General features: G+C 33.9%; 3 protein-coding genes across 3 annotated transcripts; 2 read left to right on the top strand and 1 right to left on the bottom strand.

The window, feature by feature from the left end:
* The first annotated feature begins 24 nt into the window (after positions 1 to 24).
* On the top strand, positions 25 to 14358 carry LOC124533335 (tetratricopeptide repeat protein 27). The gene is made up of 12 exons (XM_047108541.1): positions 25 to 483; positions 563 to 945; positions 1270 to 1528; positions 2010 to 2244; positions 3308 to 3532; positions 6798 to 6969; positions 7388 to 7463; positions 9122 to 9296; positions 11114 to 11300; positions 12441 to 12616; positions 13139 to 13286; positions 14056 to 14358. Exons 1-12 carry the CDS (start codon positions 423 to 425, stop codon positions 14320 to 14322), a joined length of 2364 nt encoding a protein of 787 aa, XP_046964497.1. The 5' UTR covers positions 25 to 422; the 3' UTR covers positions 14323 to 14358.
* A 4561-nt stretch (positions 14359 to 18919) lies between these two features.
* Positions 18920 to 22527, top strand: LOC124533813 (rabenosyn-5). The gene is made up of 6 exons (XM_047109332.1): positions 18920 to 19459; positions 19821 to 19968; positions 20411 to 20625; positions 21068 to 21262; positions 21411 to 21674; positions 22351 to 22527. Exons 1-6 carry the CDS (start codon positions 19040 to 19042, stop codon positions 22423 to 22425), a joined length of 1317 nt encoding a protein of 438 aa, XP_046965288.1. The 5' UTR covers positions 18920 to 19039; the 3' UTR covers positions 22426 to 22527.
* Positions 22528 to 23189: 662 nt separating this feature from the next.
* On the bottom strand, positions 23190 to 25577 carry LOC124533765 (dynein axonemal intermediate chain 4). Its single transcript, XM_047109271.1, has one exon. It carries the CDS (start codon positions 25463 to 25465, stop codon positions 23291 to 23293), a length of 2175 nt encoding a protein of 724 aa, XP_046965227.1. The 5' UTR covers positions 25466 to 25577; the 3' UTR covers positions 23190 to 23290.
* Between the last annotated feature and the right edge of the window lie 700 nt (positions 25578 to 26277).

The following is a 26277-nucleotide window of genomic DNA, read 5'->3' as shown; positions in this document are numbered from 1 at the left end:
TTCAATGTCAAAGTCACAAACACATGTTTTAAGTATTGTTTGTCTTTTCTATTTCTTAATTTTGGTTTTCACACTTTAGAGAGTTTCTATGTTTTATACCCACTTATTAATTATTATACTGTTAATTATATAATGCAAATTGTTGGTATTTAATAATTTCATAAGTTTTAAATTTTTAATATGACAAGCAATTCTACTATCTTGCATCCTTATCGAACTTAAACAAAATATATTACTTTTCCTGCTCTTACAGTGATATAAACATCTATTTGACATTTTCTACGTTTATAGGTTATGAGTATATCTTTTAAATTTTATACAATACGGTGTATTGCCTTTGGACTCAAGTTGTGTTGTGAACTAGGACCTGCTACGAAATATCCATTGACCCAAAAGAATAGTCCAATTAAGTAACTATTAAAATGCATTCAGATAAAGATACATTGTTTTTATGCAACTTTGATTTCCAATTAAATGATTCAGGTGAGTTTTATTTTTAATTTTATATTAAAAATAACTGAAATTCAAAAATATTTAAAAAATAAACCCTCTTCTATTTTAGATTCAATAGCAGAGAATATAAAGAAACTGTGGTCCGGACATTGGCTTATAGAAGATTCAGAATTATTAAAAAAAATTATTAGTGATGGAATGGATATAGATACATTAGTAAATCATCTTAAAAGTTATGATAGTCACACTTTAGAGAAGATTTTGCAAATGGGAATTAGTGCTTTTTTAACATTTTGTGACCAAAACTGGAATCCACATCCCGATGAATTTCATTTAGAACAGTATTTTGGTGTTGATTGGCCTAAGGATGTAGATGTATCTACATATTTACAGAGAGATTCAGAACCTTTGTATACAAATATTTTGTATCCAGAGTTATTATATCTTTCATCAAACATTTTTGCAGCACTTTCTTCAAATGATCAGAGTCTGGTATGTTTAAATATTTATGACTTTATATACTTTCATAGAGATACTTAATATATATACAATAGTTTTCCTAACTAGAAATGAAACACATGTATTTTATTATGCATTTGTGAGACAGATGTAAATGAACCATGGAATATAGTAATAGCCTTAGAATTTTAAATTTTCATAAATCCATGTATAAATATGGACTTTGTGTTTGTAATTTTTAAATTTGGTTCCATTTTTAAACTAATTGGCAGTAAAAGACTTGTTTAAGTTTTGTTTTTAAATAAGGAGCAATTTTCATGATTTTGAGTTTAATATACCTTTATAATTTATTTTCAGTTAAATTTATGGTGGTCCTTTAGAAGCAAAGTTACTCATCAAAGGGCTCTCGAAGATACTAGTGCTACTCTTTATAATGAACTTGAACTATTAATAGCAAAGTTATACAATGAATCACAATCATTGGAAAATAACAGATTAAAAATCCTATTGTACTTGGAAATAGCACAAGCCTATTTGATATATGGGAGAGTACAAAAAGTAGATGAATATCTATTAAAAGCTAGAGAGCTGGCTGGATTAAAGTTGGAATTAACAGGTATAGTCTATATAGCTTTTCTAAACCATTGATCCAATTGTGGTGAACACATTGTGTAAGAAATATTGTCTATTCCAAACAACACTATTGCATCACAGACCTAACATGGTGTGTGTAACTAAGATATTATGACTCTTGTGATTGTAGGACAATGATTTAATAACTCTTCAAACCAGAACACAATAATACTGACTATAATTATTTGACAGAAGAGGGTCATATAGAAATGGGAGATGTGATGAATTGGTGCTTACGAACTTACTAGCACAATCTTCTAGTGATAAACCACCAAGTGATATTTATCTTTGGATATTGACTTAAAGTTATTGTTCCATAAAAATAATCATTACTAATTTTTTTTTTAATCTGAGCAAAGTAAGCTATAGCTAGACATAGCTTAATCATAAAGAAATTGTTCCTCTTATTATTCATAAATTTATTTGTTTGAAATAATCCTTAACCCTAAGAACAAATATTTCAGGTATTTTGGGGAAGCGTACAAAGTTTCAGCAAGATGCTAAGGCACAACTTGCTTTATTCAGTAAACTAGATGAAGACTTGGAACGCCCTTCAGCGGAACAGAGTCATGGAAGTTCAGACCTTCCTCCAGAAATTGAACTGCAAGATGACGTAAGGCTAAATAAAATTCAGTTCAATGAAAACATTCTGCAGGCTGAACTGCCCAGCTTGGAACAGACTCTCTGTCTATTGACTGTGTTAGTATTATCTATCCTTTTTATAAGCAGTAGCATAAATTAATATTGATTAATTATATGTATGTATTTATAAGTTATAATTTATAAATTGACTAGCTTTTGCCCGCGACTTCGTTCGCGTGGACTTCAAGTTCGTCCCGTCTAGTCTAGTAATCGCTTCGTAAATAAGTCATTATTTCTCGTACAAAGTAAAGGATAAAAAATGGTTATTGTGGGTTATTCCTAAGAGATAAACATATACCATCACGGACTTTTTATAGACCTTTTTAAGTTGTACAATACTGCAGTACATTGTTTTGATCTATCTTGTAGGATTCAGTCAGCGTTTGCAATGTAAGCGCAAAAAATGTGTTTTTTTTACGACGTCGCATTAGAAACCTTAAAAAAATGTAGCCTATGTGTTATTCTGATGTATAAGCTATATTGTGGTAAAGTTTCATTCAAATCCATTCAGTAGTTTTTACGTGAAAGTGTAACAAACATCCATACATCCATACATACAAACTTTCGCCTTTATAATAGTAGTAGGATATGGCAGATTTTTGCGTCAGCCTGTTTGACTCTGTTTGGGAATACTTTGACTTTACTTGACTTCTGGCGCGTGTGTGTTTTATTTTGTGTGCGCGTAACTGCGTATGCGTGTATAGTTACGACTTCTATAGTCAAGGCAAACGATTTAAAGCATCATGACACTTTATTTATCTATACCTATAATAAAATTGGAGTGTCTGTTTGTAATATTAAAATATCCCTTTTTTTACCCAATGCATATGTACACGGTAAATATACCAAAATAACAATTTTTGTCTGTCTGTTTCTGTAATCTCTGTAACGGCTGGACCGATTTTGACGAGACTGTCACTGACAGATAACTGATATAATAAGGAGTAACTTAGGCTACAATAACATTTTTTTTGTTAAACTCGCGACGTACAAGGTCACGGGCACAGCTAGTTACCTATATACTTTGCCAATGATAGCGGCCAATCATAGGTACATAGACTAACCAGACTTATGTTATATATTTTGGTATGGTAAAATGATACTACTGTTTTCTTTTCAGTCAATATCTTCAAAAATCTCAACCCAGAGATGACCTTTTGGCTGAAGAACTGCAACCGTACATCGAAACAGTATTGTCGCAAAAGAAAGGACCCTGGTCTACTCGCGTGGCGGCGCTGTTGATAAGATGTAAACTCGAGTCCAACCACAAGAGAACTGTCGAGCGAGCCATGATGCAATGCGAGACGATTGTCAACGATAAGTCTCGCGTTTCTAACACAAGCAGGTATGCAGAATGTTGACTATAGTTTGTTTGCGTTAAGAATGCAGTGAGTTGTCATTGTTTACCCACTTTACTCCGCCCCCTGACCAATCAAATCTATTCCCAACAAACATTTGAAAGGTCGCCACGACGTGCCACCAGTAACTTTTGGTTCTATAAGCCGGTCGCCGTTACGCCGCTATAACGTCGACATCACCAAGAAAAGGCCCATTTTATACAACTTAGTGTCCTATAAGAGTCATGTAGCGGTCGCATAAGTTACTTTTTGGTCGCATAGTGGTCGCATAGTGGTCGTATAGAGGTCGTGCGGCAGAGTTACAGTGTTTATTACCGCTGCTTTACGACATTTGATCGAATAGCAGTATCCAAAACGCTTCTTACAAGACTATATTTGTTGTCAAAGTGACTGGATAAAATATTAATTGTAAATTGAATTTGAAAGCTGTCACGAACAAACTTCATTGATTGTGAACATTATTTTTTGTTTATTCATCTATGTGTTTACTTCGAAACTCAAGTTCAAAGAATATTGATCTGATGGGAAATTAATTTTATCGAGTATAATGCGCTAGTTTTATCTATATAATGAACGCGCTAGTGTAATTCAGTAAATAAATAATATTTTATTGAGATTTTTTAAAGAAGGTTTTTTTAATTACCTTTACACGACTTCAAGTGCAGGAAAAGACTTTTATACGACTTGTAAACGACGTTTCATTTTATGTCATTATTGGATTTGTAAATATTCCGCCATATAAAACGAAATTAGAGTTCAGTCAGTATTTGTCAAGTGTTTAAAACCTTGATATTTTATTATTTTATTTTCTATTGAGTATTTATTGGTTCAGCTTTGATAAAAAAAAATGGTACGTGATATAATAGATCAGATTTTATGCCTATTTTTTTAGATTATCACGAAGTATATCATTTTCATGGGCTCCATTTGTGCTATCATAATCGGAACTATCATTAATACACAATCTAGCCTTCTTCCCTACTCTCTGATCAAAATCAACCGCCTTTTGTTTTTCTCGTGCCAGGCAATTACCAGCAGTACCAGCTCGGCACACCCGGCATAAATAGGGCGGTGCCACCGGTGCCCAGGCACAGGGCGTAGACTCTCACAGACAGACTGGGCAGGATTATTGTTTTTTCGTTTTACTCTTGTTAAGATTCCGCTGAGCCTCTAGTACTCGATTTCAATACAAACTTACTTACATGCTAGTATCATTAAAAACATACATCGCGCTCATTTTTTTGGCAGTGCTCGAGCGTATTTGTGTTTAGTGTTTATCGTCAATGGGCAACACATTTGCAGTAGTGAACCTGCGTTTAAGTTTTAGTGAGTGAGACAGTAAAATAGGCAAAGGGTCTGCTTAAATAGGGCGCAGTTATAGAAGCTCGCATAGGGCGCAGAAAAGGCTATTTACGACACTGGGCACACCACGCCACGAGAGGAAGTGACGGGATTCCCACAATACGGTGTCGATAATCAATAATCATACTAATACATGTTATTTCAGTTAAAAAAAATATTTAAAAATCTAAACCTTACTAAATATTGTTATTTTAATTAAAATTATATAAGTATATTTAAAAAATTATGACAACTATTATAGAACAACTAAATGCACTTTTAGCGCTTCGATTAATATTACTACACTAAATGTCGTACGGAACCATCTCCAATTGATCGACAGGTAACTTGTCGTGTACTTATATTCGATATAATACAATTGGAGGTAAGAAATGTAGCATAGTTATTTTTAACATTCCTCTTAAAGTGGCCACATATTTGCCCAGCTTTTTCTATCCATTTCAACTATGTAAAATTATTTTAACAAAGACGCAAATGAATGGCGGTGTATGTAATATTTGGTGTATTTTAAAACTCTTATAGGACATTCAGTCGTATAAATGTCGTGAAAAAGTCATATTGACTTAAATTCGTATAGGAGTTTTATACGTCACTCTAATACGACTATAGGCGGTATAAAAGTCGCAAAGACGTTTCTACTGCCACAACGCTGATTACACGACTAAATGCCGTGTAATGGTCGTATAAAACAGTCGTATAGACGTTCCTACGACGTTTTTACCCGACTATAAGTCAAATAAACTATAGGCGGCACTAAGTCGTACAACAGAATAAAACGACTTCTATACAACGCTTATACAATTATTAGTTGCGTAATTTCTTTTTATACGACTAAAATGTTTGTTGGGTTTTAACAGCAGGGTGAAGGTGTATGCATATTTGTGTTAAAATTCCAACAAATTATATTTGTTTTAAAGACTAATATAATGAATTTAAAAAATACACATTAAAGTAAAAAATCGAATCGGGTGTTTAATCAACAAAATTCTTAACACTATATACAATCGTTTGCGAATCTTGCCATCGCGATGTAGTGATTTACATATTTTGACATAACGTCATCTAGTAGCTATAGGTTACATTAATTATTACGTGTACAGCTTGAATAAATTAAATATAAATATATAAATAAACAAAATTTAAATTATAAAAATAAAAATATCAGTTAATAATTAATTAAATGTGAACTTGACTTTGTACTTTTGAAAAGATTTGATTGGTCAAAGGGGGCGGAGTCAGGCCGGTAAACAATGACAACTCACTGCATTCTTAACGCGAACAGACTATAGTACTATAAGAAAGTAGATTCCATTTTCAAATAAATGAATTGTTCCATCAATGCTTTTTTTTTTTAATTAATTTGTAGGCAAAGACTTCAAAGGAAAGGTTGACTTATCGCTATTTTGAAATTATTTTTTTTAATTAAATCTAGTTAATTAATCTATACTCATATATATTATATGAATCATGACCAAGCCTCTGAAGTATATTTTGATGAAATTTGGTATGAAGCAAGCTTGAGCTCTAAGATAGAACATAATTGCTGCTACTTACTTCTTTTTCATGTATGACAACAGTAAATTTCCCACAGCTGGGCTAACGCCTTCTCTAACTTTGAGAAGTTTATTCAGCATGCCGATCCAATGCATGTTGGTTTATATACACATGTGACAGAATTTCATTCCAATTAGACACATGAAGGTTTCCTCACGATGTTTTCTTTCACCGTCGAGTACGAGATGATTTTTAAATATAAATTTTGTATGTCTTTACAGCTTTTGATAAGTAACGTTAAACATAGAGATATAAATGTTGGTTGAACTAATATACTACACGTAATAATTTATGCTTTTGATTTGTCACTGAATATTGATGGTGTTTTTTCTCCAGGCTGTCTTATCTATGGGCGACCGGGTTATCTCCAGCTTGGACCTGGAAGCAGCAGTTGGCAGACTTGTACTTAAGCCTGGGTCTCGTGAAGGCAGCTCTCGAGGAGTACTTGAAGTTGCAGCTCTGGGAGGATGTAATTGTGTGCTACACTATGTTACAGTTGAGACATAAGGTATGTATTAAAAATATAAACTAATAGTATGTAAGGCTCCTACAAGCAATTTAAATTTTTTTCATAAAATTTATATATTAAAAAACGCCCATATATAACAAAATTTTGTTGTCATTTGTATCATTAAGCCGCATTTGAACAGCGTGGTGGAATATGTTCCAAACCCTCTCATTAATGGAAGAGGAGACCTTAGCCCAATAGTAGGAAATTAACGGGCTGTTACTTGTCTTTTTATGAGTCTGATGAAAATTTGTTCATGTGTATCAACCAACCTACAATAAAATAGCTTGGTACAAGTTATGTAATTCATAAGCATATATGTATATGGATGTCCTTGTGTTGTTGAAGTTTTGTCAAGTGACATGGATGTCCTTGTCTTGTTTCAAGTTGTGTTTAATATTTTATTATTTTATTTCAGGCAGCAGAAGTGATACAACAACAGATTGACATCAAGCCAACGGTGAAACTATACTGCCTCCTCGGAGATGCTACAGGTTATATATTTTTTGTTATTTTTGTTTATGGATATTATGATAAAATTATACTCAAAGTAGTACAATAGGTTCAAGTGTATACAACACCTTGGTCATTCATTGATCTTGGTGCCCGTATCTGGAATAAATAAACACAACATTTTTTTTATTGTTGTATACTTGACTTCACAGATCACAGCTGTGTTTACTTTAGGTTTTTTTGTAACATCACTGTAACAACAATCGTAGCTTAAAATGTTATACCATTTACGAACACAACAGTGTATCCAGTATTGAATGATCGTATTCGACTATCAATTTTTTACTTTTTATATTGGTATCTAGCCGTGAATACGACTTGCGGGTTTTTAATTTAATAAAATAGTTCTTGGTGTAGCCTAAGATACTCTTTATTACATAAGCTATCTGCCAGTGAAAGTTACATCAAAATCGGTACAGCCGTACCAGAGATTAGCCGGCAAAAAGACGCGCAGACATACAGACAAAAATTGGAAAAATATATTTAGGTATATGTACCGTGTAAACATACACATATATATTTAGTCAAAAACGGTTATTTTAATATGTTCTATAAACAGACACTTCAATTTTATTGTATGTATAATTAAGGTAATTTTATTAACTCATAATTATATGGTCAATAATATACTATAGTACGACACAACTTAGATGTCGCATCGGCAAAATTCGTAAAACCGATCACATCCGAATTGAGTACGCTATCCCAAATTATCAACATTTATTTCTCATGTCAATATGATCGTTACACAAACGTAATAACTTGTAATATCATATGATCTAATATATTCGTCAATTTGACGCGTCGATTTACATGCACTTGCTTTCTCTGACGCGTGAATCTATAGCGACGAATAGCGTCGAATGGCGCGATAGGGAGCTATTTCTATTGGTTGTGTAAATCGGCAGTAATCGGTTTTATTATCATTCCATTGCACTTTCCGATGCTACATCTATGGAATGCAATCCCGACTCGAGATTGCAAATTCGGAATCCCGCGGTATTAGAAATATCAATCCCGCGGGATCCCGGTATTTTCGGGATCCCGTCTAATTTAAAAAAAAAATGTTGAATTCAGATAACTGAAAAAGCTAATAACTGCTTGTTTGTGATAGTGAGGTTAACTAAAATAACACACTACTCGAAAGGAAATAAAAACCTTTATTCATTAATCTTAACAATTAAATAATAATCAGGTTGTAAGGAAATTAACGTAGGTATTTACCTAGTTTTAGGTAAATTTTAGGTAATCAAAACAATAAGCTTATTTCAAGGGAATTAGGAAAAAGACTCCTTAAAAAACAAAGGTTATTAATAGTTTCATCTGCTAAACGGCATCTAATGTCCCTTGCAATGTACCCCGCTGCTGAGAATGCCCACTCCGATTCAACGCTGGTTGGCAATAGTGTTGCGAAGCAATTATATGCAAACTGCAAAAATCGCCACTGCCGCCCAATCCCGTCAATCTCGAACGGGATCTCGTCATATAATGCGTCGGGATTGATCCCGAAAAATTACACGAGATCTCGCGAGTTTGGGATCCCGCGGGATCGGGATTGGGATAGCTACATCTAATTTGTGTCGTACTATACATTCCTGTTTAATAATGTAAACTATTTTAATGTCATATTTGTCAATAGACGATGTGAACTGCTACGCGAAGGCGTGGGAGTTTTCCGAGTACCGGAGCAGTCGTGCGCAGCGCCACTGGGGGAACTACCTGTTCGAGCACAAGCAGTACGCCGCCTGCCTCGCGCACTACGAGAAGTCCGTCGAGATCAACTCCATACAGGAGAGCGTCTGGTTGAGATTAGGGTAAGCTTACCTGTAAAGTAAAGTAAAAAAAGTAACAGCCTGTAAATTACCCACTGCTGGGATAAGGCCTCCTCTGCCATTAAGGAGAGGGTTTGGAACATATTCCACCACGCTGTTCCAATGCGGGTTGGTGGAATGCACATGTGGCAGAATTTCGATGAAATTAGACACATGCAGGTTTCCTCACGATGTTTTCCTTCCGAGCACGAGATGAATTATAAACACAAATTAAGCACATACATATAGTGGTGCTTGCCTGGGTTGGAACCCGCAATCATCGGTTAAGATGCACGCGTTCTAACCACTGGGCCATCTCAGCTCTTCGACTCCATACAGGAGAGCGTCTGGTTGAGATTAGGGTGAGCTTACCTGTTATTATTTATTTATTTAAGATTCACCAGTGGTAAATACATCAACACGTATAGTACGACACAAATTAGATGTAGCATCGGAAAGTGCAATGGAATGATAATAAAACCGACTACTGCCGATTTACACAACCAATAGAAATAGCTCCCTATCGCGACATTCGACGCTATTTGTCGCTATAGATTCACGTGTCAGAGAAAGCAAGTGCATGTAAATAGACGCGTCAAATTGACGAATATATTAGGTCATATGATATTACAAGTTATTACATTTGTGCAAAGATCATATTCGCATGAGAAATAAATATTGATAATTTAGAATAGGGTACTTAATTCGGATGTGATCGGTTTTACGAATTTTGCCGATGCGACATCTAAGTTGTGTCGTACTATACAAAGGTATACAATTTTAATACAACTTAAAACTAAATGCATTACCTATTAAGGTGAATACCACTTGCAGAGATACAGTTGGAGATGACAAACTTACAAATAATTAATTGTTAGTAAATCAAGGTTAATTATAAATGACAAGAATTAACAATAATAGTAAAATAATAACATACAAACATAAAAAAAAAATTTAGTTAGCTGACAATTTTGACAATATTTTTTTGTGAAACTTGTTTGATGAGTCTCCAAAAGGGTCTAAAACAGCAAACTTGTTATTAACAAATGACTACACGTTTTAACTCGTCCAATGTTACTGGATTTTGGAATGATATTATTTAGTCTATGACTACCCACCCCGGCTTCGCACTGGTTAAATGCTGATACTAAATATAATACAGATTTTTTTCTTGTTTCTTTACTATATTGTTCATGTATTATATACAAAATATATATACCATATACAACCAATAGAAATAGCTCCCTATCGCGCTATTCGTCGCTATAGATTCTCGCGTCAGTTCAACCCGAGAAAGCAAAATGACGTGTCAAATTGACGAATATATTAGGTCATATGATATTACACGTTATTACGTTTGTGCAAAGATCATATTCGCATGAGAAATAAAAATTGATAATTTGGGATAGCATACTCAATTCGGATGTAATCGGTTTTACGAATTTTGCCGATGCTACATCCAAGTTGTGTCGTACTATACGTGAATATTAGTTCAATTGTGCAAAGGTTTACGGTCCTATAAATATAAAAAGCTGAAGAGTTGGATCGTGCCCACTCGTAACATAAGTGATAAGATAAAAAGGAGGGCAACATTTTTGTAAAAAATTAAAAAAGAATTAAAACTTCTATTTTACCTTTTTTGAAAAAAACGAAAAATGTATTAATGTATGAATGAATCAATGTAATACATCATACGCTGTCATACAATATCAGCGTATGACTTAAATTATTTGTACGTATAAACAGTACTTTCATTGCAAGAAATAACAAGAAATCGTTTTATTGTAGAACATATTAATTTGGCATTTGTTTTGTTTTAGTTTCGCAGCTCTTGAAACGGAGAAATGGGAATTGTCCGCCAAAGCGTATCGCATGTACACCTACTTGCAGCCGAATACGTTCGAGGCTTGGAATAATTTGGCCAAAGTGTACGTGAAGCAAGGAGATAAGAACCGCGCGTACAGAGCGCTCATGGAGGCGCTGAGATACAATTACGACAATTGGAAGGTCAGTTAGTGAATAGACCTCGTACGGTGAAAACTTCACAGTTGGGGCGTATTATACCAATTTTATTGACTTATGGAAGCTTTTCAATCTCGCTCAACAACAGCCTGTAAATTCCCACTGCTGGGCTTAAGGCCTCCTCTCCCTTGGAGAAGATTAGGAACATATTCCACCATGCTGTTCCAATGCGGGTTGCTAGAATACACATGTGGCAGAATTTCTATGACATTTGTCACATGCAGGTTTCCTTACGATGTTTTCCTTCACCGTGGAGCACGAGATGAATTATAAAAACAAATTAAGCACATGAATCAGCGGTGCTTGCCTGGGTTTGAACCCGCAATCATCGGTTAAGATGCACGCGTTCTAATCGCTGAGCCATCTCGACTCTCGCTCACTCTCCTTTAATATAGAACTCTTAATTTGTCACACGATTTTAAAAGTACTCGAGTAGAAGAAAGTAGAATAAGTAGAAGTAATTGAGTCGAAATGGCCCAGAGGTTAGAACGCGTGCATCTTAACCGATGATTGCGGGTGAAACTCCAGGCAAGTGACACTTAATTTTCAAGTGCTTCATTTGTGTTAATAATCCATCTCGTGCTCGTCCGTGAAAGAAAACATCTCGAGGAAACCTGCATGTGTCTGATTTCAAAGAAATTCTGCCACATATGTATTCCTCTAAGACGTATTGGAACAGCGTGGTGGAATTTATCCGAATCGTCTCCTCAAAGGCAGAGGAGGTTTTAGCCTAGCAGTGGGAAAAATTCGATATAAATCTTATTGTACCCAAATTGGGTCAGTATCTAGTTACAATAAAATGCAAATAGATACTAAAAATGTAGATAGACTTATTTTTATCCATCGTATTAAATACAATTCTCTTAAATGAAGAATGGTTAGTAATAAAATCTTTAATGTTGTCTTAAATTTTCGTGATTACACATTGAAATAAAACTAGTTATAACAGATTTGAATCGCATATATTAATTATTTTTGGCATCCCGACGTTTCGAGCACTTTACAGCGTTCGTGGTCACGGGTAGACTAAGGTGGCATTTGTCTATTTGAAGAACAAAAGAAATATTATTTACAACTTTACTATAACTAGTTTTATTTCAATGAAATCTTTATTATGTGTTCTAGCTCTGGGAGAATGTAATAATAGTAAGCATGGACACGGGACACTTTGAGGATGTGCTGCGCGGCTGCCATCGAATACTCGACATTAAAAGTAAATTCGAAGATACCGATGTGCTCTCTCTGCTCGCGAAGGTTATTGTCGAAGACAAAACAGACGCTGATGGGAACAGTGCTGCCAGGTGAAAAAATCTCATACAATTTCGTATAACTCATATGTGTAATAAAAATAGTAAAGTAAGTTTATTAAGAAAAAGTAGCTGTAAAAGCATGACCAAATTTTACAATTGTATTTTATTTATTGCATTTATTTATTTAATTGTTAAAATACGTAATAAGAAAATATGAACCTTACACTTAAAGAAATAAAGGAAATGAATCGTTTTAATTTGGATATATGACCTTTTGTTGCTATAACGGTAGATGTGGTTATTTTTTTGTTTTTTTATGGTATAGGTTGGCGGACGAGCATATGGGCCAGCTGATGGTAAGTGGTACCCATCACCCATAGACAATGACGTTGTAAGAAATATTAACTATTCCTTACATCGTCAATGTGCCACCAACCTTGAAAACTAAGATGTTATGTCCCTTGTGCCTGTAGTTAATTTTAAGTTGGTTATTTCAAAATTAATTGTAAAGTTTAAGTCAAACGTTTTGGTTGTGACATTCATCCTTTGTAATTTTGTTATGTCTTTGTTTAGGTTAAGAAAACGAGCACTCGAACTGTTTGGACGAATCACATCGATACATCAAAATAAACCAGAGATATGGCAGCTGTACGCGGATATAAGCCCGACGTATTTGCTGAAGGGTCAGAGACTATTGAAAGCGTACAAAGGATTTACACTGGTAAACAAAATTTGCTTTATTTGCAAAATAATTAAAAAATAAAAATATTCTCAATAAAGTATTAATATCACGTATACAATGCCGATATTGCTATACCTATAAACTTTTCTAGCTTGCATTAAACTTGATAGAGAACATATGGCTATCTCTTTCTTTCAACTGCTTTAGTCCCGTCAAATTATTGTTATTTGGACGGTGCATAATTAAATGTGTGGAAATGTGTTTTTAAAATATAAATACAATAGTTTTTTTTTTGGTAAAAAATTGTAATACCTTTTCTGCCAAGAGTTTTCTTTTCATATCATACCATATCTAGGATTTATTTTCGAATCGCTTTTCGATAGCTCATATCGATTACGCAGTTATTTTGACTCGATTGTTTAAGGCGGCCAAGATCAGGGCCTGATTTTGAAAGAATAGTATTTTGTGTGTTGTTTTAAGAATTTGAAGTAATTTTGAAGAAGGCTACAGCCCAACAGCATCCACCAGAGAGTTTTACTAAAATTATTTATTACATAGAGATGGGTCTTTAATTGAGATTTCTATTGATGATTATTCCGATGACCTGTCAATTTAATAAAACGTATGTGGATATGTAGTAAAATACTATATATTATACACACACATAAATATATTTATTTCTGTGGTTATATTCATAACAAATTAAATCTTATAGAAATAGTAGGTACAAATTATTTGACCCTGGCCATGTCGAAATTCAAGAGAAATTTAGCATTACCCGTACACTAATATTTTCTTATTTTTTTAGAATGGCAACTGGTCCAACAGTCCCGAAACTTGTTTGAAGGTAATGCAATTGACAGAACTCCTCCTCGACTACAGCTTGAAAGCAAGAAAGGAAGCTGAAGACAAGGACGTCCTCCAAGCAAATCAACAGCTATCATCAGCCCGGTTAACTGGACAAGCAGTAATACGAGCAGCTGAGAAACAAGATTGGCCTGAAACTCAGGCTCTCCTACCAGTGTTGAAGGAATTGTTAAATGATGTTACAGAATATATGAAATCTATTATGTAATATTTGTTTTATTTTTGTACCAATTTATTATTAAAAAAATTTGAATTGCTCTTAGCAATACATTAATATGTAGTTTTTTTATTTGTTTTGTTGTTTAATTATGTATTGATTTTTATAAGTCACCGAAATCACCGACGACAGTAGAAACGAGTAAAAGTCCTGTGGCTAAAATTCCTGTTGCTCGAACGAAAAGGGTAATCAAGAAATAGTTTTCGATGTAAATATACAGGACTAGTTTTCGTAATACCCTTTTTTCAACTATTTTTAGCGTAAAGTACCCTTTTTTTTATTTTTTATTATGTATTTATCTTTTTTATTATTCACGCAAGTCAAATGTAGATTATGACAACCTGCACTACAATGACAATGACAATTGACAGTTATGATTTGGATGCAAGTAATTTTGCACACTTCATAGTAGATATAAAGATAGATAATTACAGAACTTTACTTTTTTACTTTTTTTCTTTTTTTTGTATAACTGTAGAATAATTTTAATTATAGTAATGTTCCATTTATGTCTTAATAATTTAATTTTTTTTTTTTTTTTTTACTTTAGACTTAATTATTGTTTTAAGTGTTTTTAAAAAAAAAAATTTTTTTTTTGTTTTTCTCTTACTGTAAATTGATTCTTCAAGTAGCTGGTGGGCTTATGGACTTAGTATTGTAATTGTATATATATATATATATATATATATATATATATATATATATATATATCTATATTTATTTTATTTATTAACTTAAATATTTACATATACATAAATTTTAATATATCTGTATACATACATAATTGATAGTATTTTTAATATTATGATTAATGATGACAACGACGACACATTTTTTTCTATGTCTTCTTCTTCCCATGGATTGAATAGTGACGACAGTCTTCTTAGTATTCCTACTTTAAGCGAAACCCTCGATTCTCACTTCTCAGACGTACTGAAAAATTTTAACATCGTACATATTAACGCCCAGAGTATTCCTGCACATTATCCCGACTTAGTATCGTCCTTTGAAAATAAGAACATACATGCAATCTTAGTGTCAGAATCATGGTTGAAGCCTTGCTTACCTTCTACCTCATACGCCCTTCCAGGTTTTCACCTCGTACGAAACGATCGTATTGGACGCACTGGAGGTGGTGTAGCAATATATCTCCGCTCGCACCTACCATTTAATATTATTGACCAGTCGCAGTGTCAAGCTAATCCCCATGCTGAGCACCTTTTGATAGAAGTCGTTTTCGCTCATACTAAAGTTTTGCTGGGGGTATACTACAATCCTAGTTCATCGATCGAGTATTTCTCTTCTCTCGATGATCTTTTACATAAATACGTACCCCTATATAAGCACGCAATTATTATGGGCGACTTTAACACGTGTTTATTAAGAAATGACGTCCGCTCTACTCGTTTTAGCTCCATGGTTGAAGCATCTAATTTAAATATTCTCCCACTCTCCGCGACTCACTTCTTTCCAAATTGTACTCCTTCCCTTCTAGATATTATTCTTGTTTCTTCTCTTGATTATGTTCAAAAGCATGGTCAATGCACTGCTGCAGCTTTCTCTTATCACGACCTTATTTTCCTATCTTACAAGATTAAACCTCCTAAAATTAAACCTAAAATTCTTCTGCAACGTAATTTTGCTGGTATGGACTTAGAGCGTCTGAAAGAGGATGCAGCTAAAATTGACTGGCAAGAAGTTTTGCTTGCACCATCTCTAGATGATCGGGTTGCAATTTTCAATTCCTTGTTGAACCAATTGTACGACGTACACGCGCCTATTAGACCAGTCCGACTTAAGCATCTTCCTGCTCCTTGGCTTACAGATGACGTAAAATCCTTGCAAAATAAAAAGAACGCCGCTAAAGCTAAATATAAGTGTAATGCGAGCGACGTAAATCTGGAAAAATATAAGAAAGCTAGAAATCACTGCAACAGGATTTGTAGAGACGAACAACGACGCCACATTCATAAATCTATTTTAGAGGAAGATGACACAAGTAAAGTCTGGAAATTCCTTAAATCACTTGGAGTTGGGAAAGCTAGTCAAGAAAATTACTCTCAATACTGTGACCTCGATCAGCTTAATCAGCATTTCTCATCCTCGGCTGTTATAGATGGAGCCACGAAATTAAGTACAATAAATCAAATTCTTGCTTCATCCACTCCAGATTTCTCTCCTTTTGTTTTTAGTCTAATTACTGAAAGTGATGTTAAGAGAAACATCTTAAGTATCAACTCTAATGCTGTTGGTTCTGACTGCATTAGTCGCAAGATGATCATTCCTATCCTTGACCTTTTGACACCTATAATCACGTCCATTCTTAATCACTCTATAACCACGGGTAAATTTCCCTCTGCATGGAAAGATGCTCAAGTGATTCCTATACCTAAAAAACCCAACCCTTCCTGTGTTACTGATTATCGTCCAATATCTATTCTCCCTTTCCTCTCTAAAGTCCTAGAGCGACTGGTACATCAACAGTTAAGCTTATACCTTTCCAAAAATAATCTTTTAAATCCTTTCCAATCCGGCTTTCGTCATGGTCACAGCACGACTACTGCATTAGTCAAAATTACCGATGACATTCGTTTTGGTATGGATAAGCAGCGGGTGACTGTGTTGACATTGTTGGACTTCAGCAATGCGTTTAACAGTGTTGACTATGATATTCTGCTGGCTTTCTTAAGGTCTCTTAACATATCTCCTAAAGTAATTGACTGGTTTCATTGTTACTTGGACGGGCGTCGGCAACGTATACGTGTTAACGATAGTTATTCCAACTGGTGTGTACTAAATGCTGGCGTCCCCCAAGGTGGCGTGTTGTCCCCTCTTTTATTTTCAATATTTATTAACTCCATAACTAAACATCTATCTTCTCTCTACCACCTGTATGCTGATGATCTTCAGCTATACCTAACGTCGCATGTAAATGACTTACCAAACTCAATAAGCACAATCAACAATGACTTAGCACACATTTCTCATTGGAGTAAAACTCATGGTCTAACAGTTAATCCAACTAAGTCGCAGGCCATTATAATTGGTAGTCAAAAGTTATTACCGAAAATTGATTGGACTAATCTACCACCTGTGAAATTTGATGGAGTTCTTATTCCTTTTGAAGACAAGGTCAAAAACTTGGGCATAATCTTTGATAAAACGTTATCATGGATTCCGCAGGTTACCGAAGTGAGTAGAAAGATGTTTTCGGCGATTGGTTCTCTGCGTAGGTTACAATACTTTTTGCCCATACCTACCAAAATTACGTTAGCACAAACTCTCCTATTACCAATCTTAGATTATGCCGACGTATGTTATCTCGATTTAAACGAGGAGCAACTAAATAAACTTGAGCGCATTCAAAATCTCTGTATACGGTTCATATTTGGGCTTCGCAAATATGACCATGTTTCTGAATTTCGCAAAAAGCTCAAGTGGCTTCCAGTCCGCCTTCGCAGGAATACTCGTATTCTATCATTTCTTTACTGTATCCTATTCAATCCAAAAGTTCCTCTTTATTTAAAAGAGAGATTTAAGTTCCTTGGCGCTTCTCATTGTCGCTCTCTGCGCTCCGAGGATAATTTAATTTTGAGTATCCCTTCTCACTCTTCAACTTGTTACTCAAAATCTTTTACAATTAACGCAGCACGCTTATGGAACTCCTTGCCCTTAGCGGTACGTCGAGCTAAATCCCTTGAAATATTTAAACGTCGCATTTTCGAATATTATATTGATACTTGAAATCGTATTTTCATCCCTTACCTTTCTCCTCCTCCAATCCTCATTTATTTTAAAATTGTGTGTATGTTTTTCTTACTAGTTATGTGTGTATTTTCTCATTATATATGTATGTATTATTTTTACTACTTTATTATGTTTGTATTATAGTACACCTCCACCCTAAATTTATTTATTTATTATAATGTCCTATGCCAACCGGTTGCCTGGAAGAGATCGCTCTTCTAGCGATAAGGCCGCCGATTGTATACTGTATAACATTGTTTATTTTATTCTGTTTTAAAATTTTATGTACTTTGCTTGGTGTACAATAAAGTATATTTCATTCATTCATTCATTTTCATTCATTATAAGTCTCATAAATGATAAATATTATTAGTAATTCTATAGTGAAACATACATGTTTATTTGGATAAATAGCAAAAATGAATTGGGGGAAAATAACCTGAGCAACTTTTTACTCTTTTGTAACAGATAAGAAAAGCAATAATCAATATTCCATACAAGACACAAACAGTCAAACACAAACTTATTTAATTGCGGACTTTCGGATTTCGGAGGTGGTTTAAAGTAGTCAAGTCAAACGAGGTATTTGAAAATCAAATACGAACAATGAAGACAAACGATTTGTTTTACTCTATTTATACAAATAGCATGCGTAACGTTATAAAGAAAAAAGGGGACCCTACAACAAAAATGAATGTCTTGTAGTGTAAAATTATTTACTCAATGATATTTGTAACTAAAGGTACAGTTAAAAAGAAACCTAAGATTTAATAAACAAAAGCGAATAAATTAATTTTAGACTTATAAATAAATTGCAAAAACGAAACGCATTATGACGTTTATCGATGTCAATGAAAAGGGGAGTAATGTATTATAGTAGTATGTGGATGGTGGAAATTCATCATAAACAAATTAAATTATAATGAATAGTGTATTGTGCATATTAAATTAACTCTTTAAAATGGCGACCGCAAACGACGATGAAGTTTTAGAAGGATTTCTCTGTCCAATTTGCAAAGCAGATTTGAAATCAGCGAATCAACTTACTAGCCATTTCGAAAGTCTTCACCAGGAGGAACAAGATGTATTAAAGTCACTTAAGGATATATTTGGGAAAGCGAAGAAGATTATATTGAACACAGACGATACGGATTTAAAGGAAACATTCGATCGCGCACTAAAGTTGAATTCTCAAGACTATTATCCGTTTGAGGAGCAGACAATAGGTGTGTCTCGGAGTTCCACTGATTATTTTAGGGCTGTGCGTTCAGCAAGATTAGAGAGATATGCTACTGAAACTAATAAGTTATTAATAAGACTGGATAAGTTAGTGTGTAATATGCCCAGTGAGCCTAGCCAAAGAAAACTACATGAACAGGAAGTAAGTAATCTTACCCATTGTTAATTGTTATACATCTCTACTGATTTCGATTTGTAATCAAACTGGTAATAACAATTTACAATAGTTTATAATAGTTCTTACTTGTAGCCTTAATCAATTATTTATTATTTGTATATCTTAAATTTCATATCTAATTTATAATTAAAATTAATATCAGATTAACTTTTGTTACTAATATTCCAAAACATGTTTTTCAAAAGAGTAGCAACAAACATTTACAGAGTTGATACTATTTTATTGTTGTTTCGGCACATAGATTACAATATTTTTTTTAATTTTGAAATACATTATGTGTAAAATAATGTTAACAATTGTATGACTTGGTATTGAACTGTTCCAGGTTGTTCCATGGTTAGATGGTTCATCAGTAAAGCTTTGCCCAAACTGCGCTAAAGCATTTAATCTAACAAGAAGAAAACACCATTGTAGGCTATGTGGGTCTATTTTATGCCATGACTGCTCTGTGTTTTTGGACTTGAACATAGCCAGTGAGTAACAATATATTGAAATTGTAGAATCTTAAATTGGCTATATAAATATATTCGATGAGTATGTTTTTGCAAACATTATATGTCATTCAATATGTAATGCTCAGCATTTCTCATGTTATGTTAAAATAACTTCACTAATGAATTATATGTAAAACTTGAATATTTAAACTTCTGGTTAATTTATAAGTAAAGGAAAATAACACATTGTAATGTGTATGCAAGTAGTAAATTTAATTTATATTTAGTCAAAGTGTTTTTAAAACATTTAGTCATTATTTAAATTGGTAGATATTAAATACTCTTTTACACATCAAAAAAATACAAAGTCAAATAAAGATATTAAGTATCTAAAATTTTCTTTATTTAATTTAAATTACTTTTTTTAATATTTAAATTTTGATTGTGTACTAAATTGTTACTGTAAATAATGTTATTTTAGAGGCAATTGTTGATCCATCCAGACCGCAGACATCTCAGGCTGAGGAATTAAATGAGAAGAATGGTCTGCGTCTTTGTGAACACTGCTCCTATCTAATTGATTTACGTAAACAAGTTCAAGAGAACAGAAATGCTAAAACTGTCCTGATGACAGCCTATGAACAGATGAGGAGTTTGATGGATCAAGCAAAGCCAGCTGTTGCCATGTACGAAAAGGTACAATATCATTATTTTGTATTTAACGGAAATAATTGATTGAACATATTTTATATATAAACTTGTAAGGCAAGGTGCTTGAATTGAAATTATATGTGTATCTTGAAATAGAATTCATATAAATTCCAACCAGTCTAAACAAAACAATACTTACTTGGTGGTAGGGCTTTGTTGTCCTCCTAGGTAGATGTCACCCATTCATCGATAATTCTTTTGCGAAAAATACAACAACACTTAATATTGTTGTATTTTGGTTTAATAGTGTAACTACAGAGTCAAGGTACATAAGATCTTTGTTCGCAAGACAGATGGTGCATCAACACATTAATCACATTTGATGTTTCTTACAGTGTCTATAGGTGGTAGCATTTACCACTCGGAGGACCAACTGCCTATCTTTGTATATTAAAATAATTCGAATATAATGTGACTTTCTTTCCAGATGTGTCAAAGTCTCTTTGACGGAGAAACAACATATAACCTGGCCGATGTCAATGCTATGCGCGGACGCATTGGAAAGCTCGCGGAAGGTATTGATTTGCTCAGTAAACAGATAGCTGCTTTCCCTGTAGAGCCAGCAACGAGACAAGCAAAACTACAGACTGCTATTAGGCAGGCAGCCTCACATTATATAAAGGTAATATGATTAGAATAGAAAGTAATGTTTCTATTAACATTGAAATTACAATATTGTTTAAAATCAGGAGTACACTATTTCAAATGGCTATTAAATTGAAATATTCAAATAATATTTATTTTTCTATTTTATTTATTTATTATTCTAGGAAGATCTTCTATCACTCCGGAAGTTACCAACCGAGGCACAGATAGATGAAGTGCGAAGGCAGAGGTACGAACGTGCGCAGAAACAGATACAACTGGAAAGAGAGAGAACGGAGAGAGAGAGACAGAGGCGGGGTGGGGAGGCAGAGTCGAGTGGAAGTCGAGTGGAAGGCCCCGCCCACGACGACGACAACCCTCTATTAGAGCAAATGAATATTATACGAGGTTATATAAAAGAGGCTAGAAAAGAATTAAGATTTGAAGAGGTGAGACTACCATTTTTAAATTTTTTTTATGGTATAGTTTGGCGGACGAGCATATGGGCCACCTGATGGTAAGTGGTCACCATCGCCCATAGACAATGACGCTGTAAGTAATATTAACTATTCCTTACATTGTCAATGTGCCTCCAACCTTGGGAACCAAGATGTTATGTCCCTTGTCCTTGTCCCTTTAGACCGGAACACAACAATACTGAGTACTGTTATTTAATTGCCATTTCCGCCTAGTCCATAGTCAATTTCTCAAAGAAATTAAAAAAATCTTAGAATTCAAAAAAATTCGTGCACGTTGCTGTGTATAAATATAATTGAACACACTTTTTTATTGGTGGTAGGGTTTTGGGTAACCCCGACTGTGTTAGAATATTTAATACGTGGGTGATACCTACCCAAACTGGCAAGTAACAATTAAACCATTTATTTTGCTACACACATACATTACATAGATTATACAGGAAAAAAAAATTAAATTTAAAGAACACAGTGTAGGTAGCAAGGGGTCAACTCAGTATAAGCTGTGCTAATGCACAGCACTGATTTTCAGATGGCCCCTGACTATTGGGTAAACATAAACACATGCGCGCACACGAAAATAAATAAATAAAATAAAAATTATATATATAAAAATTATTAATAATAAAAATTCATTTTTTAATTGTAGGTGGCGATATTAGAAACGAATCTTAAGGAGTTAAAGAAGGAATACCAGTTTCAAATGCTCTCAAACAAGTCCTAGTCATTTCCATTACATGTCCATTTAATTAATATATTACAAGCACATTTTGTATTTAAATTATTATATTCTCTTGTAGATGCAAGAATAAAGAATCGGAAGTTATTGTTCTTTTATTTTATTTTTTACTAGCAACACTTTTTACGAAGTTGGTACATACAGGGTTTTGTGCTTTGATATAAGAAATTATTACCATTGCATCGAGCAAAGCGCTGATATATACTGAACATCTTATGTATTTTTAGCAAAAATCCTAAGTTTGTATGACGTCGGTTTTTTCCTTTCATAAGTGAGATATGAAGACAGAAAAGTACAGGTGTTAGCTGGCAAAGTGTGCCTATTTGTGATTATTTATTTTTATAAGCTCAAAGTACGACTACAAATAAATAGAATTATAACATTTATAGTTTATTATCACCAAATCTTGAATAATACAAATATTCACTGATACTTATTTGTAAAATAAAATTAGGACTGATTATCTCTCCCTGATTATTAGAAGATATTTTGGAAATATTTATGTCCCAAAAATATTTTTATAAAAATGTGACGGGTCCATATTGTTAATCCCGCAACAGTGTAATGCATGTTTGTAGCTAGTTAAAAAGTAGTCATTATGTAATAGACCACTTCAATGTCTGACATGATTTATAACAAAATATAATGCTCCATACACATTACGAAATAAACGAATAATAACAATTTGTGGATCGTGAAACGTCAAAGTATGAGGATACTTTTATACTATCGTCTCAATTAGCCTGTTATAATCATCTCTTTGTACATATTAATCACAAGGTTTCTTGCCAACCCTACTCGTAAGTCTTCTGGAGTACAAAAACAATATAATCGGCATAAAATTTGGAATTTATTGACCAAATTTTTCACGAAAGTTCTCTAATTTTTCCAACTGTCGCAACAATTGTGGACGAGTACATATAGCTCTTTTAATTGTTTCGTCTAACAACTTTGTTTGGTAGAACGGGGGTATAGGCGTGTCCTCCAAGTGGAAAGTATGCACACGTCCCAGTGTATCACCAACAAATACATTATCCCCTGACGGAGAAAATTTTATGTACGTTAAAACTATTTGACCGGGAAAAGAGTATTCAGCACAGGGCATATGAGTTTTTCTACGAAGATCCCATATGGAGAGTACGTTGCCACTAGCGGATAATAGGATAGTAGAATTGACTGGACAAAATGCTATATCATAAACAGCTGCTGGGCACATCATTGTCAGTATAACGTCATCAATCCCCTCTATCCAAAGTCTAATCGCACTGTCAGCGCCACAAGACGCTAACAGTGTCCGCATGAAAGGAGAGAATTGTATACTATAAACAGGCCCTGCGTGAGCTCGAAATACGTCCATGTGTTGGTTTAAATAGTGCGTTGAACATTTATGAATGCAGCCCTCGTCAGTACCAACTAGATAGATATGCTCAATTTTTGGATGCCACTTCATGCATAATGCAGCTGGATATCTGGTTATTGGAACGTCCTCTTTGATACACTGCCTGGGCGCCTCCATTCCTTTCATTTTACCTTCGACTGTTGATATACGCATCAATGGTGTACATATAAAATCGTGGGTTTTAGTGCTGGTGAATTTGTTAATCCTACCATCTTGACAAGTTGTTATAACATATTGATTGTCCTTATCGATTGCACGCCAACTTGCCGTCCATATTGGCTCAAAGCAAGGATTAGTATCTCGTTTACTCTTAGCAATTGTCTTGATGGAATAAGATGTGATATCTAAAATTAAAACATCGCCATTCGAAAACCCGCACGCCAACCAGTTAGGATTTTTTTCCGAAAAAGCTACTGATGTTAAAGGATCTTGAAAATTATATATTCTTTCAGGCTTACAAGGATTTTTTGTGCACCAAATACACACTAAGCCGTTGTAATGTTCAGCATAAGTAAATTTGCCATGTGCCACTGCTAAAATATTGTTATTTTTGGAATTGAATGAAATACTTGCTATTGGTCTATTTTGAGACTCTTCGCATTCGAGAGTCCACAGTGGTTTCATTGTGTAAACATATACTAAATCCAAAGAAAGTGGATCCAATCTAATCAGACCACGAAACTTTTTTTGTGCATCTGAATATTCCAATGTGGCCAGAACTCGTTCCGTCAAAAGAACCGCGTCAAAAAACTGTGGCGTATTTAATATTTGTTCGACAGATTTCTCGTTGTTTTCGATCACTGCATCCAATTTAACTTTCTTCTTACGTAGAAGGCTTGGTGCAGCTGATTGATACATGACCATTTCATCAGGTTTCTCTTCTGGTCTAATGCGTGCAAGGCGGGCATAAGTATCGTGCATATCCCATAAAGATGCGAATGCTATTGCATTTTTCTTCTGTGGTCTTGTGGCCAAAGTATGTCTCGATTGCGATACACATTCTTTAGTCTGTGTCTCTTCTGTTACCATTTTACGGTTCTTACCTTTTCCCACCGTGATATATTGATAAAATTCATTTTCCTCTTCTACTATATTAGCCTCTGGTGTACCTTTATCGTATGAATAACTCGGCATTTCGAATAGAAAACATGTTTCGGTTTCCTTCAATACAACCAAGATTTCGGGGGGATACGACATGATGGGTTTCGTTTTAGGTAAATAGAAAGCTGATGGAGCTACTTCTAAATCTTGTTGATCGGATGTAAATCCTTCTTCCGTGTTTGATGTGTGATCGATATGAATGTCGTCAAGGGAGATCGTTGTAGCGTAAACTTTCATACCCATATCGGCGGCAGATTTTGATTTACTTTTAGTTTCTTTAAAAACTTCGCTCCGGGCTCTCGGTCTGCTTTCAAAGGCAGCGTGTGAAAATGTTTCCTCCATTGTGACATAATCAGGGTCAACTATATTATCAGGGGTACAATCAATATCATTTTCCACGATTCGGTACAATTCTCTTTTTTCCATAAAATTTGCTGCTTTACTGGCTTTGGATGTTGTATCAGAAACGCTTGCTTTGGATGCTTCTGTGCTAGCGCTTGTTTTTGATGAAGATTCTTGAGACATTTTAAAATATTTTATCACAATTAACGACTAACAGAAAATGTAATATTTACTTAAATTGGGTAAATTCTTGAGGGTTTGATGATATATTGATAAATAGTATACAAAAAATAATATTAACATTTGATTCAATACACAATTGTCAACAACGTATAAATATGTCAGTCAGATTTAGTAAATATTTGAAAATACATCTTGAAATTAATTGACACGAAATGATTTAAGCTGTACCGTTATATTGAACATAAAAAACGGTATTATCGTTAAAAATAAACGTTATAGCTTTGTGCAAAATTAAAACTTTTTCCCTCGTAATATGCATAATCTCTCATAATTGGTTATCTTAGACGAATTTAAAATGCAATGCTCAGATTTTGTCTAGGTACATTAAAATAAATAAGGAAAATACTTAAGATAGCAATATACTAATCATTTAATTATATGAGAGAATGTTCAATAGTCCGTAGAATGATAGGGGAAGGGGACAGGATACATGAGTTGGTGTTTCGACATTTATAATACATATATATTTTTAAAGGGTTACGAAAAGACTGGGGTTTATAAATATACTATAATTCATTAAAATTTATATTTCTTATGGTTAATTAATTAAGTAAAATGAAAATAAATTCGTTTTTTTTTCTTTTTGTGTACATTTTTGAACTTCGCCTCGTAATATGAATTTAAACTTCAAACGAAAATAAGTAAAAAAACATATTTAATTATTTTGCACAGACATAACCTTGTTGCATATTTACTATACATAATAAACAGATTATTATCTTATTAAATTTTTTGTACACGATCATTGGTTC

The sequence above is a fragment of the Vanessa cardui genome, chromosome 11 (assembly GCF_905220365.1).
Source record: "Vanessa cardui chromosome 11, ilVanCard2.1, whole genome shotgun sequence".
Lineage (NCBI taxonomy): Eukaryota > Metazoa > Arthropoda > Insecta > Lepidoptera > Nymphalidae > Vanessa > Vanessa cardui.
Note: the sequence above shows the minus strand (reverse complement) of the source record. Positions and strands in the feature narration are given on the sequence as shown.

What these genes read in the sequence shown, in the direction of transcription:
- LOC124533765 (XM_047109271.1), bottom strand. Translation starts at nt 25,465, where the DNA reads ATGTCTCAAGAATCTTCATCAAAAACAAGCGCTAGCACAGAAGCATCC.
- LOC124533335 (XM_047108541.1), top strand. Translation starts at nt 423, where the DNA reads ATGCATTCAGATAAAGATACATTGTTTTTATGCAACTTTGATTTCCAA. An exon ending in CTTCAAATGATCAGAGTCTG is followed by an intron (nt 946 to 1,269) that starts GTATGTTTAAAT and finishes ATTTATTTTCAG; the next exon opens with TTAAATTTATGGTGGTCCTT. An exon ending in GATGGGAACAGTGCTGCCAG is followed by an intron (nt 12,617 to 13,138) that starts GTGAAAAAATCT and finishes GTCTTTGTTTAG; the next exon opens with GTTAAGAAAACGAGCACTCG.
- LOC124533813 (XM_047109332.1), top strand. Translation starts at nt 19,040, where the DNA reads ATGGCGACCGCAAACGACGATGAAGTTTTAGAAGGATTTCTCTGTCCA. An exon ending in GAAAACTACATGAACAGGAA is followed by an intron (nt 19,460 to 19,820) that starts GTAAGTAATCTT and finishes GAACTGTTCCAG; the next exon opens with GTTGTTCCATGGTTAGATGG. An exon ending in AAGAATTAAGATTTGAAGAG is followed by an intron (nt 21,675 to 22,350) that starts GTGAGACTACCA and finishes TTTTAATTGTAG; the next exon opens with GTGGCGATATTAGAAACGAA.